The 18444-nt window shown below is 42.4% G+C and overlaps 1 protein-coding gene and 1 pseudogene across 1 annotated transcript; one reads left to right on the top strand and one right to left on the bottom strand.

The window, feature by feature from the left end:
* Positions 1–3211: 3211 nt before the first annotated feature.
* On the bottom strand, positions 3212–10127 carry rpe65a (retinoid isomerohydrolase RPE65 a). Its single transcript, XM_030774828.1, has 14 exons — positions 10117–10127; positions 9715–9797; positions 8824–8974; positions 8488–8595; positions 8014–8155; positions 7668–7815; positions 7112–7193; positions 6561–6693; positions 5988–6127; positions 5609–5738; positions 5061–5175; positions 4763–4857; positions 4415–4526; positions 3212–3357 (listed from the first exon to the last, which is right to left on the bottom strand). Exons 1-14 carry the CDS (start codon positions 10125–10127, stop codon positions 3212–3214), a joined length of 1596 nt encoding a protein of 531 aa, XP_030630688.1.
* A 3659-nt stretch (positions 10128–13786) lies between these two features.
* Positions 13787–16521, top strand: LOC115812345 (uncharacterized; annotated as a pseudogene).
* Positions 16522–18444: the final 1923 nt, after the last annotated feature.

Raw genomic sequence — 18444 nt, 5'->3', positions numbered from 1 at the left:
CGTATGCACACACATAGACACACACACACATGCACACACACACACACACAGGAGTGTTAAACATTTCTTAATTTGCTGGTAACACCAGGGGGAGCTTGTTAGTGCTGGATAATCAGGTCGTGTTGAGAAGGGGCATGTTCATGCCCTTCAGGCCCGAGTTTACGGCAGATGAGGGAACTCCAGGCCTGTTTTGGCTAGGCTGTGAAATGAGATTTAGGTAAACGGGGATATTGTGTTTGGAATTCAGCATCAGCTTTGACAGCCCTTATAAAGACCTTATTTAGGGATTCATAATGAAAACCTTTGTCTAAGGGAGAGAGCGAACTGCTCACATAAACATGCTGTGTGCCTGTATAGGACACTTGTAATAGACATCGGTCTATTGGATGTCTATAGCAGAGCCCTGCAACCTGTGGGAGAGAACTGCTGAGTACAATATAACCACTCCATTTACAAGACCATTCTAACGGAGAACTTAAAACTATTTCTGCACCTGTATTGTCAAATTTGTCAGTTCTGAAGTGTCTGATTGAGATGTGCACTTGTAATAGGTTTGGTAGACAGCATACCCTGATACTTATTTGAAAAGAACATTCTAGCTCTTACTAATGTTTATGCAGGCATTGCCACCACTGAGATAAGATGGTCTGGATTTTGAATTTGAATGCTGTTTATTCTTTACACTGAGATGTTTATTTTTGTTTTTTTACTACGGTGAGTCATTTGTAATGCATTGTATATTTTATTTGTTTTGTTCAGTATTTACCTTCTCTTTGATGTTTTGGAACTGCTTTCCTCCTGTTTATGAAAACTACCACCGCTGAGCAAGCCGACATGATGTACAGTGACTTTTGGTTCACTGGTCCACTCTCCAGCATCATCATCACCAGTTCTTCTGGTGTTTTCAGCCCATCATAGATCAGCACGCCTGACCAGAGACAGACTTATACAGGTCTAAGAGTCTCTGAGTAGATCCCTGGAGCCATGATGACCCCACATGTCAGTTTGGGGTAACCCCCTAGTCCTAGCATTATTTTATTCAGAATTGGTGAAGCTTGTTTACTGGGAGTGCTTGTTTACGTCTAGTCCCTTTGCACTGGTGTCTGCTCAATGGTCTCCAGAACAGCCTAACCTAGACTGTTCTTAGACTGTTTAGCCAATCAGCGTGAGCTCTGATTAAACTTAGAGGATGCTCTGTAAAAAGTAATTCAGTAAAACTTTCACGTGACTCCAAGATAATCCAATCAGTGTGTGTGATTTACTCCAATTTTCAGTGATGTTTCAGGTGATGTAGTGTAACTGTTGTTATGTATCTTAAACTCTGAAAATCATCCCTGGAGGCCTGCCAAGAGAAGACTTTACCTCTGTGACATTTTTCAAACAATAATTTCAGCCCTTTCCAAATAAAAAGAAAACAAATCAGCTGATCAAAAAAATCCCACCAAATCATCAGCTCAGCAGATGCACATCTGGTAAGAGTTGCTCCATCAAATCCAACCTCCACCATCTTTTCAAAGACAATGTGATCTTCAGAGAGCAACTGTGAACAATATTTGGGGAAAGTTGAAAATTCTAGGACAAATGTAGTCTTTTTAGAGGAATTAAAAATGTCTGCAAAGGTTCTAAGAGCAGATTTCCCTGTAAACACAAAAGAGTGGCAGGCAGCATTATGAAGCACTATGGGTAACTGTCATATCCTCCAGTCCATTTCTCAGTTACATGTTCCACTCATAAATGATCAAACACATCTTGGTCCTGTTTACCTCAGCTTACCCACTGTTTACCTGTCTGCTCCTTTACAAAACCATGGTTTACCTGTCTGCTCCTTTACAAAACCATCGTAAACCTGTCTGCCACTTTACAAAACCATGGTTTACCTGTCTGCCCCCTTACAAAACCACTGTTTACCTGTCTGCCCCTTTACAAAACCACTGTTTACCTGTCTGCCCCTTTACAAAACCACTGTTTACCCATCTTCCCCTTTACAAAACCACTGTTTACCCATCTGCCCCTTTACATCCCCACTATTTACCTGTCTGCCCCTTTACAAAACCACCGTTTACCCATCTGCCCCTTTACAAAACCACTGTTTACCTGTCTGCCCCTTTACATCCCCACTATTTACCTGTCTGCCCCTTTACAAAACCACTGTTTACCTGTCTGCCCCTTTACATCCCCACCGTTTACCCATCTGCCCCTTTACAAAACCACTGTTTACCCATCTGCCCCTTTACAAAACCACTGTTTACCTGTCTGCCCCTTTACAAAACCACTGTTTACCTGACATGAAAACATCACCACTTGCTGCATGTGGTGCTATTCACCAACCAGCCACAATAAAGGAGGGATATAACTACAGACAACCAATCACACAGGTGTAACTTGATCATTAATAATTAGTGTCAATATGATAATGTAAAAGAAAAAGAAAAAAAAAACTCAGTCCCCTCATTGTGTCATCAGTAGGTTATCTGACAGCCATACCACTAATGTGACTGTGATCAAACAGATTTCAGTGGAGACCAGTGACACTGATGACAAACTGAATGGTGTAGAAGTGGTGCAGCAACTTAAACTCTGTCACTGTGAGTTACCTTACCACAGCATGTCTCCCACCCCCTTACATCTGACCTACAGCAACACAGCTCTGACCCCTCATCTGTGTTTGATGTCAATGCACAGGAAACCTCAATATGAAACCCCCTGCTGACATTTGGAGATTTTTACACCAGTGATAAAACATAGTCACAAAAGGAGTTTAATCGCCTAGTGGAAAATTAAGACACTGCAGAAGATGTTTCCACCACTTTAAATTTATTTTTTCACCACTTTTAAGTTATTGCTTTACTACAGCGCTTTAAACATTCTGTTGGCAGTACCTGAGCTGAACTGACCAGTTATTGTGCTGAATAACAGATACCTTTATGGGGAGGAGAGTGTTTGTTCCATTTGCTGAGGAAAAAAGGGAAAAATTATAGTCAATGTCCAAAAATAATCTTCATAAAACAATTAGAAATACCTTTGAGAGGAAATATTTACTTTTTAAAAATGTTTCACCCAGTCTTTTTCCTAAAAAACGAATGCCAGAAAAATACAAGGTATGTGCTTTCTGTGTGTTCTTGTTATTTCTGTTAGTGGAAATAAGAGTGTGCATGTGCAGGGGGGGTTACCTTGAGGGCCAGTGTGTATGGCCAGTGATCGCTGAGTCACTCTATGGTTTATACATGCCGTGGAACGTGACAGGGGATATGATGTCGACCTCAGCTCGGGCAATTTCACTCAGGTCCTTGGCATTAAGGATCAGCAGATATGTCGGTCTTTGGGCCGCAGGTGCCACAACAATGGTCAGCAGCACACCTGATGACAGCAAGCTCGTTTCAGACTGCTGTTCGACATGTCGAGGGTGAGCTCATTTTAGCACACAATGGCTTGTTCTGACTGATGCATGGCCAATTTTGACCTTTCTCTCTGAATGTGGGAGATGCCTTAGGGCTGGTCCTGTGCCTAAGGATCATCAGAGATGACTAACAAACCTGCATTATGTAATATGAGTTGATGCCACAACTCTTAAAAATACTGTTCGTAAGAGTCTCAGTGGCACAGGCAGTCAGTGTGTGTGTAGCTGTTAACTGAGAGGTTTTGGGCTTGAGCCCAACCAGGGATGGCATTGCTGTTCTCTTGCATGCTTGGTTTGTATTCTGCCTGTCTTGGAAGTTGCTTTAAAACTGTCTGCTAAATGAATAATTTTAAATTTCTGCTTACAATGTTCCAATACTATCTGTCAGTTAGGTAGCAGACCTTATAGTGATGAAGTCTTCTTTATATGACTGCGCATTATGCTAAGACAAACATAAAAACTGACAAATTGAGGCTTGTGTTGGTCTCTCTGGTTCATACCATTCTGGGCTGAACAGTAGCACTGAAAATATCATTCAGTCTGATAACCAGTTTAAAGTGACAAGTCTGGTCATTTTTAATAGGAATGATGTTTACTGTGTAAAAACATGGGTTTTATCAGTATAGATGGTGTGTACTGTGCAAAAACATTGTAAAGATGGGTTTTATCTGTAGAGATGGTGTGTACTGTGCAAAAACATTGTAAAGATGGGTTTTATCAGTAGAGATGGTGTGTACTGTGTAAAAACATTGTAAAGATGGGTTTTATCAGTAGAGATGGTGTTTGCTGTGTAAAAACATTGTAAAGATGGGTTTTATCAGTAGAGATGGTGTGTACTGTGTAAAAACATTGTAAAGATGGGTTTTATCAGTAGAGATGGTGTTTGCTGTGTAAAAACATTGTAAAGATGGGTTTTATCAGTAGAGATGGTGTTTGCTGTGTAAAAACATTGTAAAGATGGGTTTTATTAGTAGAGATGGTGTGTACTGTCTGAAGGAGAGCAGAGCTGATTGTTACCATCGTCTTCATCCACAGCGTCAGGAGTAGACACAAACAAAGGTTCTGAGGGGTAGGAGTCGGGCTCCTGCCAAACCCAGGTCTCCTTAGTCTTCACATTCAATTTGCAAATCTTCAACCCAACAGATAACAATATAATGTCAGCAGTTAAACACAGTCTTAACGTTAAGTCTCAGCATTTTTTTTGGTAAATAGATAAGTATTTATTTTATTAAAAATGGTATTTAAAGTAGGTGAATTATTTTTAGATGGCATTAAAGGAAGTCATTTTCTTCAACATTCTGTTTGCTTGTTTCCAGCAGCTCTTACAGAGGGATGAGAGAGGAGAGAGAGAGATACTGAACATACCCGGTCAGGAATAAAGTGGTTGAGGCCTAGTGCATAGGCATATGTGTAGTTCTTTCCATTGTGCTTTTGGTAGTTAATCTGAGGAAACTCAAAAGCTATGGAAATTGAAGGGGGAAATTCAGTGAGAGACTTTAACTTACAGTAAATACTTTGTGTGTGAATGTAAACTCAGTTTGCTTACATGCTGATTTAGCATTGGCAATGATATGAGCATTTGGCAAGATCACGTACAGTTTACCCTGAATTTCAGTCCATTATCTGAGAGGGCTGGAGTAAGACAAGGGGGGGCGGAGCTTACCCATTCGCGGTCCAGAGAAGAGCACCTCTGGCTCCAGCCAAATGGTCCCATCAGAACGCAGGGTTGCCGTGGCCGTGGTGTAAGGCAGGGAGATCAGATTTTTCCCCTGCTCCTCCTACAGGACAGAGACAGAGGGAGAAGAGTGCAAAGTTAAATCAGTATATGAGAGTAGGCACTTCTTCATATTTATGTTTTTTTATGGTGATATGTTTGACCATACTGTGCAGGATGCTTGCTTCTTGTTTTTTATAAACCATAATGGAAAGCATTAATGAACTGCAGGGTGTGAACAGGTGCCTTGTTTAGATGGAGTTCAATATCTAACTAATACAGTAATTAACTGGCTTGTGAGTGTAAGTGGTGAATCACATTGTTCATGGGAGCATGGTTTCACTGGCCTTGTTCGAAACCCCTTATGTCCAGTCCTCTGCTTTTTTCACTTCTTTTATTCACAAACAGTGCTCTCTACAGCTCCTTGAAAAAAAAACCCAGACCTCATATGTGAACCCTGTGTGTGAGTATGTGTGTGTGTGTGTGAGACGACCTACTGTATATGGGTCCAGTGGGATTACGAATCTGCGGACCTCTGGCTGCGGTGCAATCATGGCGTTTCGCTTGACTTCTTCCCAGTTGGCACGTAAGTTGGCCAGCCACAGGTAATTGTACACAAATTCAAATCTGAGAGGGAAATAAGTAACTGATCAAGCTTCTGTCTCTTCATAGTTTTTGAACATCCTTAAAAAAAAAAAAAGTTTGACAAATCTATTTTTGCCAGTACACTCTTTTTAATAATTTCCGTGTTATTTCTGGCTGTAACTATGTCTTTATTCAAACAACATTCATAGATAAAAAAACATTAAGCTGAGAGGCACATGTTAATGCAAGTGAATGGAGAGAACAATGTGAAAGTTTGACTGGCTCCTTCACCCTTTCCAGGCACACAGGTCAACCACGATGAAGCCCTGGTCCTCATAGCAGTTAATATGATGGAAGAGTCCCATAGAGGCCGTGCGCAGCTTTAAGTCAATGTACTCTCCTGGGTCCTTCCTGGCAATGTGGAGCCATGTCTGTGGATGGAAAGGCACCATCAGCCCAGAAATAGGCCTACAGAGCAGACTCAGGCATAGCACATCGCCTGGCTGGAGGTCGGTCCGCAATAAGAGCTGGCTTGGGGCTGAGTTTTCACTCTTTCAGATTTCATAATCTTCAGATTAGGAGATGACAGGTCATCCATGCTCCTACTGCTAAATTCAATTAAAAGTCTCAGAAAAGTCGTTCACTGACAAACTTTCATTCGGACACCTATTCTTTTGTCTACATGATTCTTTTCTGACATCTGGTAGGATTTCCCCAAATCCACAAAAACCTTTACAGTCATAATTTAAAAGGATGATGTCTTTTGTCTTCTGATTGTCCTAGTTCTCTTCTCTGCCTTGGTGTGTCTCTGGTCTCTCTCTCTGTCTCTCTCTCTCTCTCTCTCTCTTGTTTTTTAATACTTACTCCTTTCTCTTCGTCTGATTCGAAACAGTCCATGTAGTTGGAGCCGCGGATGCTCCAGGCACTGAGGAACTTCAGCAGGTTAATTTTCACTGGCGTCTCCACAAAGACAAAGTGGTTTTCAGTCATCCCAAAGCTGAATAGGAAACACAGATGATCATAGTGAACAAACACACACTGACGTATGGCATTTTAACACAGCTGCAAGACAAGCCACTTGGGTTTAAACAAGTGCTAATCCAAATCAGGTAACTATGACTCAAAATTTTTAGGATTTAAAAATGTTTTATAAGCTTAACCAAAAAAACATTTCTTCACCCACAATAGCTGGTATTAAGTCCATTTTAGTGGCGCAATGATAATCTGTCTTTGAATGCACTAGAACATATTAGTCTGTATGTGACCTGTAGTTAAAACACTTGCTGACAAAATTAGAGTTGTTCTCTACTTTAAACCAAATCAAGGCCAGTGAAGTGGCAGCATATACTGCATTTGCAGGTTACAGCGTAGTGCCTCTGTTTTCATGTTTCACATGAGCTCTATGTCGTTTGTACCTGTGTACATAGGAGGGTTTGAATCTCTCTGCACTGGGGAACTGAACCACCACCTTGGATTTCTCAATTGGGTCGGATTTGTCTGGAAGAAATGTGGCAAAGCAGTCATATGTTTGGCAGAGACTGAAACAGTGATAGCAGCAAATTCTTTCTTCTCTAACCCCCATTACATAGACAGCAGTTCTTAAAAAAAAAAAAAAAAAAAAACACTTATCTCTCTCAAAATGAAATTTCATAGTCCAAGCAATGCCCTCTGACAGTACCTGAAGGTATATATTTTTACGCCATGTCAAATGTCCTACTGTCACTACGATGATTTCTGACAGTACCTGAAGGTATATATTTTTACACCATGTCAAATGTCCTACTGTCACTACTATGACTTCTGACAGTAACTTACTGAGATAAACGACTTTTTGAAATACAATAATTATTGTACATCTGGCAGCACTGGGGGGAGGTGTTGCACATCATCACTGAATCATTGTAACACCCTCCGAGTGCAAACAGTCGGACTTCTCTGACCAGCACATCCAGACCAGTTCTCCCTGTTTACCTTTCTGGGTTGGAGGAATTCTGACAATGTTGTATGCCAGTGAGGCACCTTTGCCCATGCAGTTGCCAATGTTGTAGACAGTACCGTCTCTCTCTATGTGAGGATGGGCTGTCACACCATTGATGTTGACAAAATCACACATATCCACCTTTACAGGGACATAAACATACTTCATCATATGAGAGCAAGAAATCTGCATCACAGTTTTTCTTCTCGAGGTGTGATAAAGTATAATTAGCTAAAGAGAAGCCATAGGATTCACATGCATGGTTAGTGTGAGGCTTAACGCAACAGAATATCAATATCTAACCCCTGTTATGTTATGTTATTGAAAGAGGGGCTTAACCTTTTTCAGGGTTTCCAGGGTGTCAGTGTTCACTTTAGTGATGAAGTTGGTCTCTGTGACTGCATAAAAGTCCTCTCCGATGGGGTAAACGTTCACCAGACAATTATCTGTTACTTCAACACCTTTGAAGTACGAGAAAAACCTACCGTATAAACACAGACATTCACATGAGTCTTGAGTAAGATCAAAGGAACCATCATGAGCACAGTTAAATTCTGCAGTGTGCCAGAATGTGCAGAGGGTGGGAAGTGTTTTCACTGGACAGTAAACACAGGGCAGAGAGTCAAAACAGTTCTGGGGAAGATTTTGGTATTTTACATTTTACCTTTCCCTTGATGACAACTTTGACTGAGCAGGTATCTTTCACTCTAACAATATCCCTGATGTATTCTATCAAAGTTAATGATTACAACAGATGTGTGTTACGATGTGAATTATTATAGGAATAACATGGGAATGAGGAAAGTAACGAACTTGGAGAAGATGTTCTTGCAGGGATCAGGGTATGCAAAGGTTCCAAACTCAGTGATAACTATCCTCTTTTCCGTCATGGCACGGACATAAGCATCTGTTTTCACAAACCTAGGACAGCAAGAAAAAACTACCATTATTATTATTATTAGTAATAGTAGTAGTAGTAGTAGTATTGTAGCTGTATGTCTCTAGAGCACCATGCAGACTATCTGTCATTTTGGTTTTACGGGAGTCCCAGGGCAGAATCATCTTTATATTCACGTTGTCAACCCTATTGTCAATCCTGGGTTGTTCCCTGTTGTTAGGTTTCAATCCTCTATAAACTGCTGGACTTACTTGCGGAAATAGGTGACCTGTCCGTTGCTGAAGTCAAACTTGTGCATAAGGGCTTGGCCATCAAAAAGATGATAGAAGGGCTCATCTCCCACCTCAAAAAGACCCGGACCCAGGCGCAGCAGACTGCCCCTTAGGAAAGACGGAATTCGACCTGCCAACAGTCAATAAAAAATAACTAACCAACCAGGCTCAAGCCAAGCTGAAGGGCAGAGCAGATGCAATTTAGCATGAGACCATGTGAAACTAAACTAAAGGCATTTTGTATTAAAGAAAAAGAAAAAAGAATCAGTTTCAACAAACTACTCTAAGGGATTACAGCTGGAGAATATAATTGCTCTCATATTCCCACTGATTTAAGAGCTGACAATTAATTTAACCCTTATTGCAGTTCGAATGTGCAACTGCATAAATGCAGTCACAGAGTTTAGATCATTGCTGAACACAACAACTGAATTTGTCTTGACCGTAAGTTTGTTAAAAAAAATAAAAAAGATCTAGCTTGGCAGTTTCGGTGCTGCAACACAGCAACAGTGTTTGGAAAAAAAAAACAAAAACCCTCAGTATATGATTTTACTGCCTGGTAAACAAGGGTTTAAACGATAAAGGAATGATCAGTGTTTGACTCCACCTTGGCCAACTGGGCTATCCCTTTCCAACAACAGTGCAGTCCTAAAAAGTTCTAATGTGACAAGGCATAGAAGCAGTTGACTATTGACTGAGATTTTTGGAGGGAGATGTGTTAGAACTATATGTTTCTGAAAACAGAACTGAATATGTAACTTGGAGTTTAAGAATGAGTAAACCTGTAAAGCTGTTTCAGAGACTTTAAAAGAAACAACTTTAATGTGGTCAGTTAGTTTTTGTTAGTAAACAGGCTACAACACAACCGACCTGTAACCGTAGCAGGCAGGGGTTCATTCAGCTCTTCAACCGTCTCAAAAAGTTTCTTGTAGCCTCCAGCAGGGTGCTCAAAACTGCCCACAAAGACAAGACGCTATTTCATTCATACCCACACTCTTGATCTCACTGACTTCAGTCTCATTAACATTTTTTTAAACTTCCAGTCGAAGTGAGAATCAAACTGACACAATTGATTTTTTTTAACGTACCCTTGTTATTTTCTTAATGTCATAGATCATAATTAAAAAATTACAATCCAAGTAAAGATTTGTGAAAATCACCGCTATTTCAAAAGAAACTCAAAAATATATAGGCTCTGTTCAGTGATTATTACATAGCTAAAGTTATTACAGAACATGGAAATTGTAGAGCAGTGACAAAGTTCGTACTCACCGACTAACCATGTTTTCCTTTGCCCGTTAAAGCAGTTATTTTGAATGAGCTGGTGTTTGTGAATGAAGCCCTGAGCTCTCTCGACGGATTCACGATTATATATATATACACAGAGCCACCCACATACACCATGGCAGACCCACTCTCTTGACCAGTCAGATTGTTCTACTCAACAACAATCCCTTTGTACTGCTGCCTGAGCCGGCTGCCTGTCACAATAGCAGTGTTCTCAAGACGGATTTAACAGAACACTCAATAAATAACATTGCTGAATGTTGCAATAACAGAAATGCAAGGTGTGATTGCACATCTTCTGGAATGTACAATGAAATTTTAAATAATTTTGCCAGATGGTCCTGACAATGCTTATATACGTAAGAAAATCGTTTCAGTTCGAAAAACAAATGAGCAAAAAGTGTGTTTTCTCCCATGTAAAGAACAGCTAAACAGTGAAACCTCAAACAAAAGAAAACAAAACCCCACAATAACTACAACAACAAACTAATGGAGACAGTATAACATTTTCAGGATTAAGTGTCATGATTTTCTGTAAACTGAACTGTAAACTCTGATTTTCAAATGTAGCTGCACCAAACATGGTGATAACAGAGTTTTTTGGGCCAAAGCAAGGCGAAACATATTCACTGCATTGCCTAAACGTGTGTGTGAGAGAGTGCATGTCTGGTCTAATACGACTGTAATCCAGGCTGGGATTACTGCAGACATGTGCTGATTTAACAACCACTGCATTGTTTCTACAAGAGGGCAAAAAGTGTCGCCTCGCCGTGAGGGCAATGCGTTTACCTGGCACAGGTCAAACGATCTACAGAGCACGCTCCTGTCCGCTTTCAACACGCAAGAATGTCGTCAGGGGTCTAATATGAGCGTTCTGTTGATACAAAGCCATGAAGGGTTGTTTGAGTAAAGAACTCTAAACCGTGATCTTACTAACTTGACAGTAATGGATAGCTTTATGCTAATGACACGGTACTGCTTTGCTTTTGTACAGGCCTTCCTTTGAATAGCTAACAACAAAGCCATTACAATACCAGAGTCAGTACGTTATACTCTTAAAGCAATGCACACAGAGGAGTCAGTGAGTAACAGTCCGTTGGTGATGTTACCATAGAGTGGGGACAGTGTAAACAATCTTGGAGGTGAGAAGCATGGAAAATCTAAAGTACATACTCCTGCCAGAGTGAACTGAAGCTAGCATAAGAGCTATTGTTGTTAGAGCACACAAAAGGAAGGATTTGATTTTATTTGGGATTCCAATACAGATTTGTATTAACTGTGAAACAATTCGTTATTTATTTATTTAGTTGGCGGCGATAACAAAGCCAATTTTACCCATAATGCCAAAGAGTAACAGTGTTTCAAGTGCAAACTCTTGTGAACCCCTCATCACTTAAATCAATAGACAACATACAAGTAATGTAACTCATATTATAAATAAAGTTAAAAGTCCATCCCATAGAGGACTGAGAGATTTAGATTTTGGGAGATTAAAAGAAACACAATGACAGAGAAAAACCTATACCAGAATGTATATAAATATCCACAAACCGAGGAGGCCTGCTGTGGGGAGTATTCTAAGTACATGGTTTAGTGACTAACCTGGCTAAATTAACTAAAGCCCCTTTCACACATGCACTGCAACCCTAACATAATCGGGATTCTAACCGGAGGGGCTGTGTGAACAAAAATGTCCATATCAGTTGACTCGGATTCTAAACGGCATTTATTCTACCAGCCTCCAAGTTCAAACTCCGTTTCCTCTTCGTTTGGGTCTGTGTAAATAGAGCCGATTACGTCCGGAGTATCCACAGCAAGCAAGTGGGCGTGTTGATGCAGTTTCTAACATGCGACTGGTGGGAAACCGGAAGAACACAAACATCCCAGGGTGAAGAAGAAGGGCCATTTACACGAAGATGCCAACGAAAATGTGTAACTGGAGAGACGATGAGATTCAGGAACTTCTGTCTGTAAGGGCCAATGGCGAAATCATCGGATAAAAGTCGGTAGCCTCATCCGCTTTTTTCGATTCGTTGTAAACAAAACAGTACGATTTTCGCAGAGTACTTTTTGTGTTATGTCCTGCCTCCTGCAGGCTCTACCCGGGTGCCACCCCCTCCTAAACCAAACGGGGTATCGTGAGTATGTGTAGAAGCATCTCACACTCAGAAGATCTGCTGCTGCGTGCTACATGTGTGAAAGGGCACCTTCGGACATGCGAACCTGATTCTGTGGTTATAGTCTGTAGTGCATAATGTGAAAACGGCTTAAGAGTAAGGAGTAAACCTCCTAATAGAAGAGCCGTATGGCTTTGTTTTGCTAAGAGAATGAAGCCATAAGGCTCTTCTGTTAGGAGGTTTACTACTTACTCTGTCTTCATTTAGCCGGGTTAGTCACTAAACCGAGTACTTGGAATACCCCCCTGGATAGACATGTCATGTTCACTCTTGTGACTAAGAAACGGCAATGTCCATTAGTTGTATCAGCCTCAAAGTAGACTTTTAATGTATTTTATTTTGGAGGACTAGCTGATAGTGATTTTCTGATGTAATTTATTTATTTTGTTAGAATAGCTGAAAGTGATATTCTGATGTGAATTTTAAAATATATTTCACATTGGCTGAGCAGGCAAAGGTCCTTTGGTCATGAAACAACGCACATGTACCCATAAACATTACCTAACCAACTGGTATCTGCCTCAAAGCAACAAAGCCAGTTCACATACAGTATGTTCACCTAACAATTTCTAAAATATGCTCCGTTCATCTTTCTTGCTTTGCCTCCTGATCCAAAACATGATGAATTACCTCATCACTAACATAACGATGTCCCCACAGACTCAAGATGTCCCTATAGACTCAAATTCAACCCTTAAATAAGTGCAAAAATGCACTTTTAAGACGTTTGCGAACTGGTTTGTAAAATGTGTTACAAACCAATGTGTTAAACCATAGAACTGAGGCAGGATGACAGGAAGCAAGGTACTTTTTCAAACTGTTTGTGCTAAAGAATAGATGAGACAGTGGTTTCATTTTTACCAATGAAAAACAAGACGAGGGACTGCTTTACCCCTAAGTGATATTTTATAACGAGAAACAAGATTAAATAAAAACATATTAAATTGAAATGATGAATAATGATTATGGTATTTAAAATGTAAAATTCAAATTATGAGTTGATATCAAACTCTGAGCAAAATGATACTATGTCTCAAAATTACAACTAAATAGCTCTCCTATATTACTAAACCCATTACCAAGCCAGTGAATGAGAAACAGAAACCAGTGAAATGAAAACAGATGCCTCATCGATCGACTATCTTCCTTGTTTGTGGGTCAGGATATATTTTAAGTGCAAGAATGATCACAGCTTGAAGATCCACCAAGCGAGGATGAAGTGTCTGGCAGGAGCAGGAGCAGCACAACACACAGGTGTCCAACCTGTTGAGACGCAGGAGAGGCAAGGCCTAGAATCACCCCATAGTGCCTGGAACCTCCAAGTGCTGCAAACTAATCCCTCTAACATCAAGTCTTTGAGGAGGCAGATCAAATGGCCTGCAGCTAACATGACTTCACTGTGGAAGTGGTTTGATGAGGATGTCAGCCAAATTCAGGAGGCAACAGCAAAGGGAGAGGCTTAGAGGAATCTACAAGCCATGACAATGATCATCGTCAGCATCGCAGCTGAATGGTTTGGAGAAGAGGAGAGGAAAGGCTCCAAAACATCATACTCGAAAAACCAAAGAGCGGTGAAGATCCAAAACATCAGGCAGGAAATGAAAGCGCTGAAGTCCCAGTATAAGGAGGCTGAAGAAGAGGAACACATTGGCTTGGCCCAGCTGATGCGCATCCAATGAAAGAGGATCAGGGTCCTCCACCGGGCAGAGTGGCATCAGAAGTGGCGTCGCAAAAGGGCCCGAAAACTCACTGCCTTTGTCACCAACCCTTTCAAGTTCACCAAGGAGCTGCTGGGGCAGAAGTGCAGTGGGAAACTGGTCTGCTCGCAGCAAGAAATTGACTGACATCTGAAGCAGACACACAGCAACCCTGAAAGAGAGCAGGACTTGGGAGAGTGCAACATCCCCCTGAACCGGATGTTCAGTTCGACACATCAAAGCTGCAGCTAAAGGAAGTCAGAGAGGTAGTTCACAAAGCAAGGGCAAGCTCCGCTCCAGGACCAAGTAGCACCTTGTACAAAGTGTGCAAGTATTGCCCCAAACTTCTACTGCATCTGTGGAAGATCCTGCGAGTCTTTTGGAGAAAGGGGAAGATCCCAGAACAATGGAGAGAGGCTGAAGGGGTGTGAATCCCGAAAGAAGAAAACTCCACCCAGATAGACCAGTTCCGCATCATGTCTCTGCTGTGCATCGAAGCAAAGATCTTCTTTAGTGCCATTTCCAATCGGCTGAGCACCTACCTGGCCAAGAACACCTACATCGACACATCAGTCCAAAAGGGTAGCGTTTCAGGGATGCCAGGCTGTCTGGAGCACACCGGTGTAGTGACACAGTTCATCAGGGAGGCCAGAGAGAACAAGGGCAACTTGTCAGTGTTGTGGCTCGACCTGGCAATTGCATACAACTCAATTCCACACAAGCTGGTGCAGCTCACACTGACCAAATATCCCCAGCAGAATCAGAGACCTCATTGCTAATTACTACAGCAATTGCAGGATAAGGGTCTCTTCAGGAGCAATCTCATCAAGCTGGCACAAGGTGGAGATCGGCATCATCACAGTGACGCTGTTCTCCCTAGCCATGAATATAATCACTAAGTCTGCTGAACCAGAATGCAGAGGGCCCAGAATGACTTCCGCTCAACGGTAGCCACCCATCAGGGCATTCATGGACGATCTCACAGTTACAACAAAATCTGTCCCAGGCTGCCATTGGGTTTTGCAGGGTCTCGAAAAGTTAGTGGAGTGGGCCCGGATGTGTTTCAACCCAGGCAAATCAAGATCTGTGGTGCTGAGGAAAGGAAAAGTGAAGGACAAGTTCCGGTTCAACTTTGCAGGCACAGCCATTTCAACCATCACAGAGAAGCCAGTCAAGAGCTTAGGTAATGTTTTTGACAGCTCTCTGAGGGACACAACATCCATCCAATCTACCTGCACTGAGCTGGATGGCTGACTGAAAGCTGTGGACTAGCCTACCTAGAAAGTTCAAAGCCTGGGTGTATCAGCACGGCATTCTTCCCAGAATCCTGTGGCCCCTCCTCATCTATGCAGTTCCAATCTCGACAGTCGAAGCCGTAGAGAGGAGGGTAAGTAACCACCTCAGGAGATGGCTTGGGCTGCCAAAGAATCTGAGCAGCATTGCACGCTACAGACACCACAACAAACTGCAACTGCCTTTCAAATCCTTGGAGGAGGAATGCAAGGTAACAAGAGCCAGAGAAGTGGTACAGTACAAGGACTCAAACGGTCCAAGGGTGGCCAAAGCAGGTATCCAGGTGAGGACTGGCAGGAAGTGGAGGGCAGAGGAAGCTGAGCAGGAAGCAGAGGCAAGGCTGCTTTACAAGAGGCTGGTGGGAGTGGTTACACAAGGCCACGCTTGGCTAGGTTCATTTCCATCTCCCCAAATGAACACCATCAGTGATAAGGAAAGGCGTGCCTAGTTCAGGAAGAGGTGAGAGCAGCAGTGGAGGAGACGAGAACCTGCAAGGCGGTGGGAATGAAGCAACAGGGAGCTTGGACAAGATGGGAGAATGCAGTTGAGAGAAGGATAGGCAAGCCACACTGCATTCAATTTCTCATCCAGGCAGTGTATGATGTGCTTCCAAGCCCATCAAATCTACACACGTGGGGTAAAGCAGAGACACCAGCATGCCCACTGTGTTCCAAGTGAGGAACCCTGGAACACATTGTCAGCTGCTATATAAAAGGCACTTGAAGAGGGACGATCCCAATGTACGATCCCTGATCTCAGTGAGGGACTGGCAGCTGTTGGTGGACCTTGGACAGCAGCTGAAGTTTCCCAACCATATCACAGGCACCACTCTGCGACCAGACATTGTCCTTGTGTCTGATTCCACTGAGCAAGTTGTGCTGCTGGAGCTGACAGTCCCATGGGAAGATCGCTTGGAAGAGGCGTTGGAAAGGACGCTTGTCAAGTATGCAGGACTGGTCAGCAACTGCCAGTGAGGTGCCTGCCAGTGGAGGCTGGGTGCAGGGGATTTGCAGCCCACTCACTAGCAAGAGCCTTCAGTAATTTGGGCATCAAGGGAGAGAGGAAGAGGAGAGCCATCCATAGTACCACCGAAGTGGCAGAGAGGGCCTCAAGATGGCTGTGGCTCAAAAGAGGAGAGCCATGGAGTCAGAAGTAGCTAGCCATCTGGACACAAGCTAGGGTCTGATCAGCCCCGGCTGAGTCACCTGGGGGAGGGTGTATGATGTTGAAAGACCCGAAACACCCAATGATTTCAGGAATATCACTGATGATGTATCCAGAGGCATCAGAAGATGTATGTACACGGCAATGTAATGGGTTATGTCTGTTACTGAAGGAACACAAATGGGCATTTTGATAGATCTTTTCCACTTCTCATCTTCAAATTCATGACCAGCCTCTTTCTCCAGCATTGCCCATACAGCACGGTTCTTCCGGTTTCCAGTTTGTTCCTGTGCAACTCTACTGCTGCTCTACAAGTAAACTGCCTGATTTAAATACCAATGCCTAATTTAATATCAATCAAATCTCTGACTAAGGCACGTCAAACATTCACTATGGCAAACATTCAGCTTGTTCCGTGTGTCAGGTGCAGGATGTTTAGCCATTCTTCCGCCATCATTAGAAACAGCTTTGTTTGTGATAAGTGTACATTAATTAGCTCTCTAACGGAGAAGATACAAGCATTAGAGGTGCACATACTAGAAAGGGTTAGTGAGAGTGAGAATAGCATAGTTTCTGTAGAGGAAAGTCTGGAAGCATTGTAAAGTTGGTTTTAGATTGGGACATTCGCTGGATATTCCTAACTTTCCTAAATTCGGACACGACAAAGCACTCCAGCTTAATTACATGATCGAGGGCATAGAAAGTACACTATAATATGACGTGTCAGAAGAAAACAACAATATTTGTTGTTGCTATTGATTTTTATCTGAAAACAGCTTCACTACACTTTCATTATACCTTCAGTAGCTACATCTGTGTAACGGACCATCTGCAAATTACATATTTCATGGATGTTCGCCTGATGACATGTCAGTTGGTATTAAAAAATATTCACGACAAATAAATAAAATCACCTCACCACCTCTTTAATGTTCTTGTAATTCAAAAACAAATAACTGACTTCCCACAACACATATTTAGAAGAAACTCCCTGCTTTAGAAGCTTTCTTAGAGAAATGTTCACCAATTTCAGAATTGAGTATTTGGTGGAATAACCCTGATTTTTAATCACAGCTTTCATGCGTCTAGGCATGCTGTCCACCAGTCTTTCACATTGCTGTTGGGTGACTTTATGCCACTTCTGCCGTAAAAATTCAAGCAGGCTGGCTTTGTTTGATGGCTTGTGACCATCCATCTTCCTCTTGATCACATTCCAGAGGTTTTCAATGGGCTTCAGGTCTGGAGATTGGGCTGGAAATGGTTGATCTGGTGGTCCTCCATCCACTCCTTGATTGACCTGGCTGTGTGGCATGGAGCACTGTCCTGCTGGAAAAACCAATCCTCATTGTACGAGCTGAAGAAAGCAAGTTTTCTTCCAGGATAACCTCAACCTGGGTTGATTCATGCACCCTTCACAGAGACAAATCTGCCCAATTTTAGCCTTGCTGAAGCACCCCCGGATCATCACTGATCCTCCACCAAATTTCACAGTGGGTGCAAGACACAGTGGCTTGTAGGCCTCTCCAGATCTCCGTGTAACCATTAGATGACCAGGTGTTGGATAGAGCTGAAAACTAGACTCATCAGAGAAGGTGACCTTACTCCAGTCCTCTATACTCCAATCCTTATGGTCTTTTGCAAACCTCAGCCTGGCTCTTCTTTGCTTCTCATCGATGAAGGGCTTTTTTCTAGCTTTGCACGACTTAAGCCCAGCCCCTTGGAGCCTGTTTCGAACCGTTCTCGCTGTGCACTGCACCCCAGCTGCCGTTTGCCATTCTTTTTGTAGGTCACTTGATGTCATCCAATGGTTGTTGAGTGACATTTGAATGAGGTAGCGGTCATCTCGGTCAGTGGAGAGTCGTTTTCGCCCTCTGCCGGTCTGTAGCTTTGTTGTCCCCAATGTCTGCTGCTTGACCTTGTTCTCATGAACTGCTGTCTTTGAAATTCTAAGGATGGACGCAACCTTACGCTCACTGTATCCC

The sequence above is a fragment of the Chanos chanos genome, chromosome 5 (genome assembly GCF_902362185.1).
Source record: "Chanos chanos chromosome 5, fChaCha1.1, whole genome shotgun sequence".
Classification (NCBI taxonomy): Eukaryota; Metazoa; Chordata; class Actinopteri; order Gonorynchiformes; family Chanidae; genus Chanos; species Chanos chanos.
Note: the sequence above shows the minus strand (reverse complement) of the source record. Positions and strands in the feature narration are given on the sequence as shown.

Coding starts and splice junctions, on each gene's coding strand:
- rpe65a (XM_030774828.1), bottom strand. Junction 7,194..7,667: donor AATTCCTCCAACCCAGAAAG/GTAAACAGGGAG, acceptor CATTTCTTCCAG/ACAAATCCGACCCAATTGAG. Junction 4,527..4,762: donor ACCACTTTATTCCTGACCGG/GTATGTTCAGTA, acceptor GTTGGGTTGAAG/ATTTGCAAATTGAATGTGAA.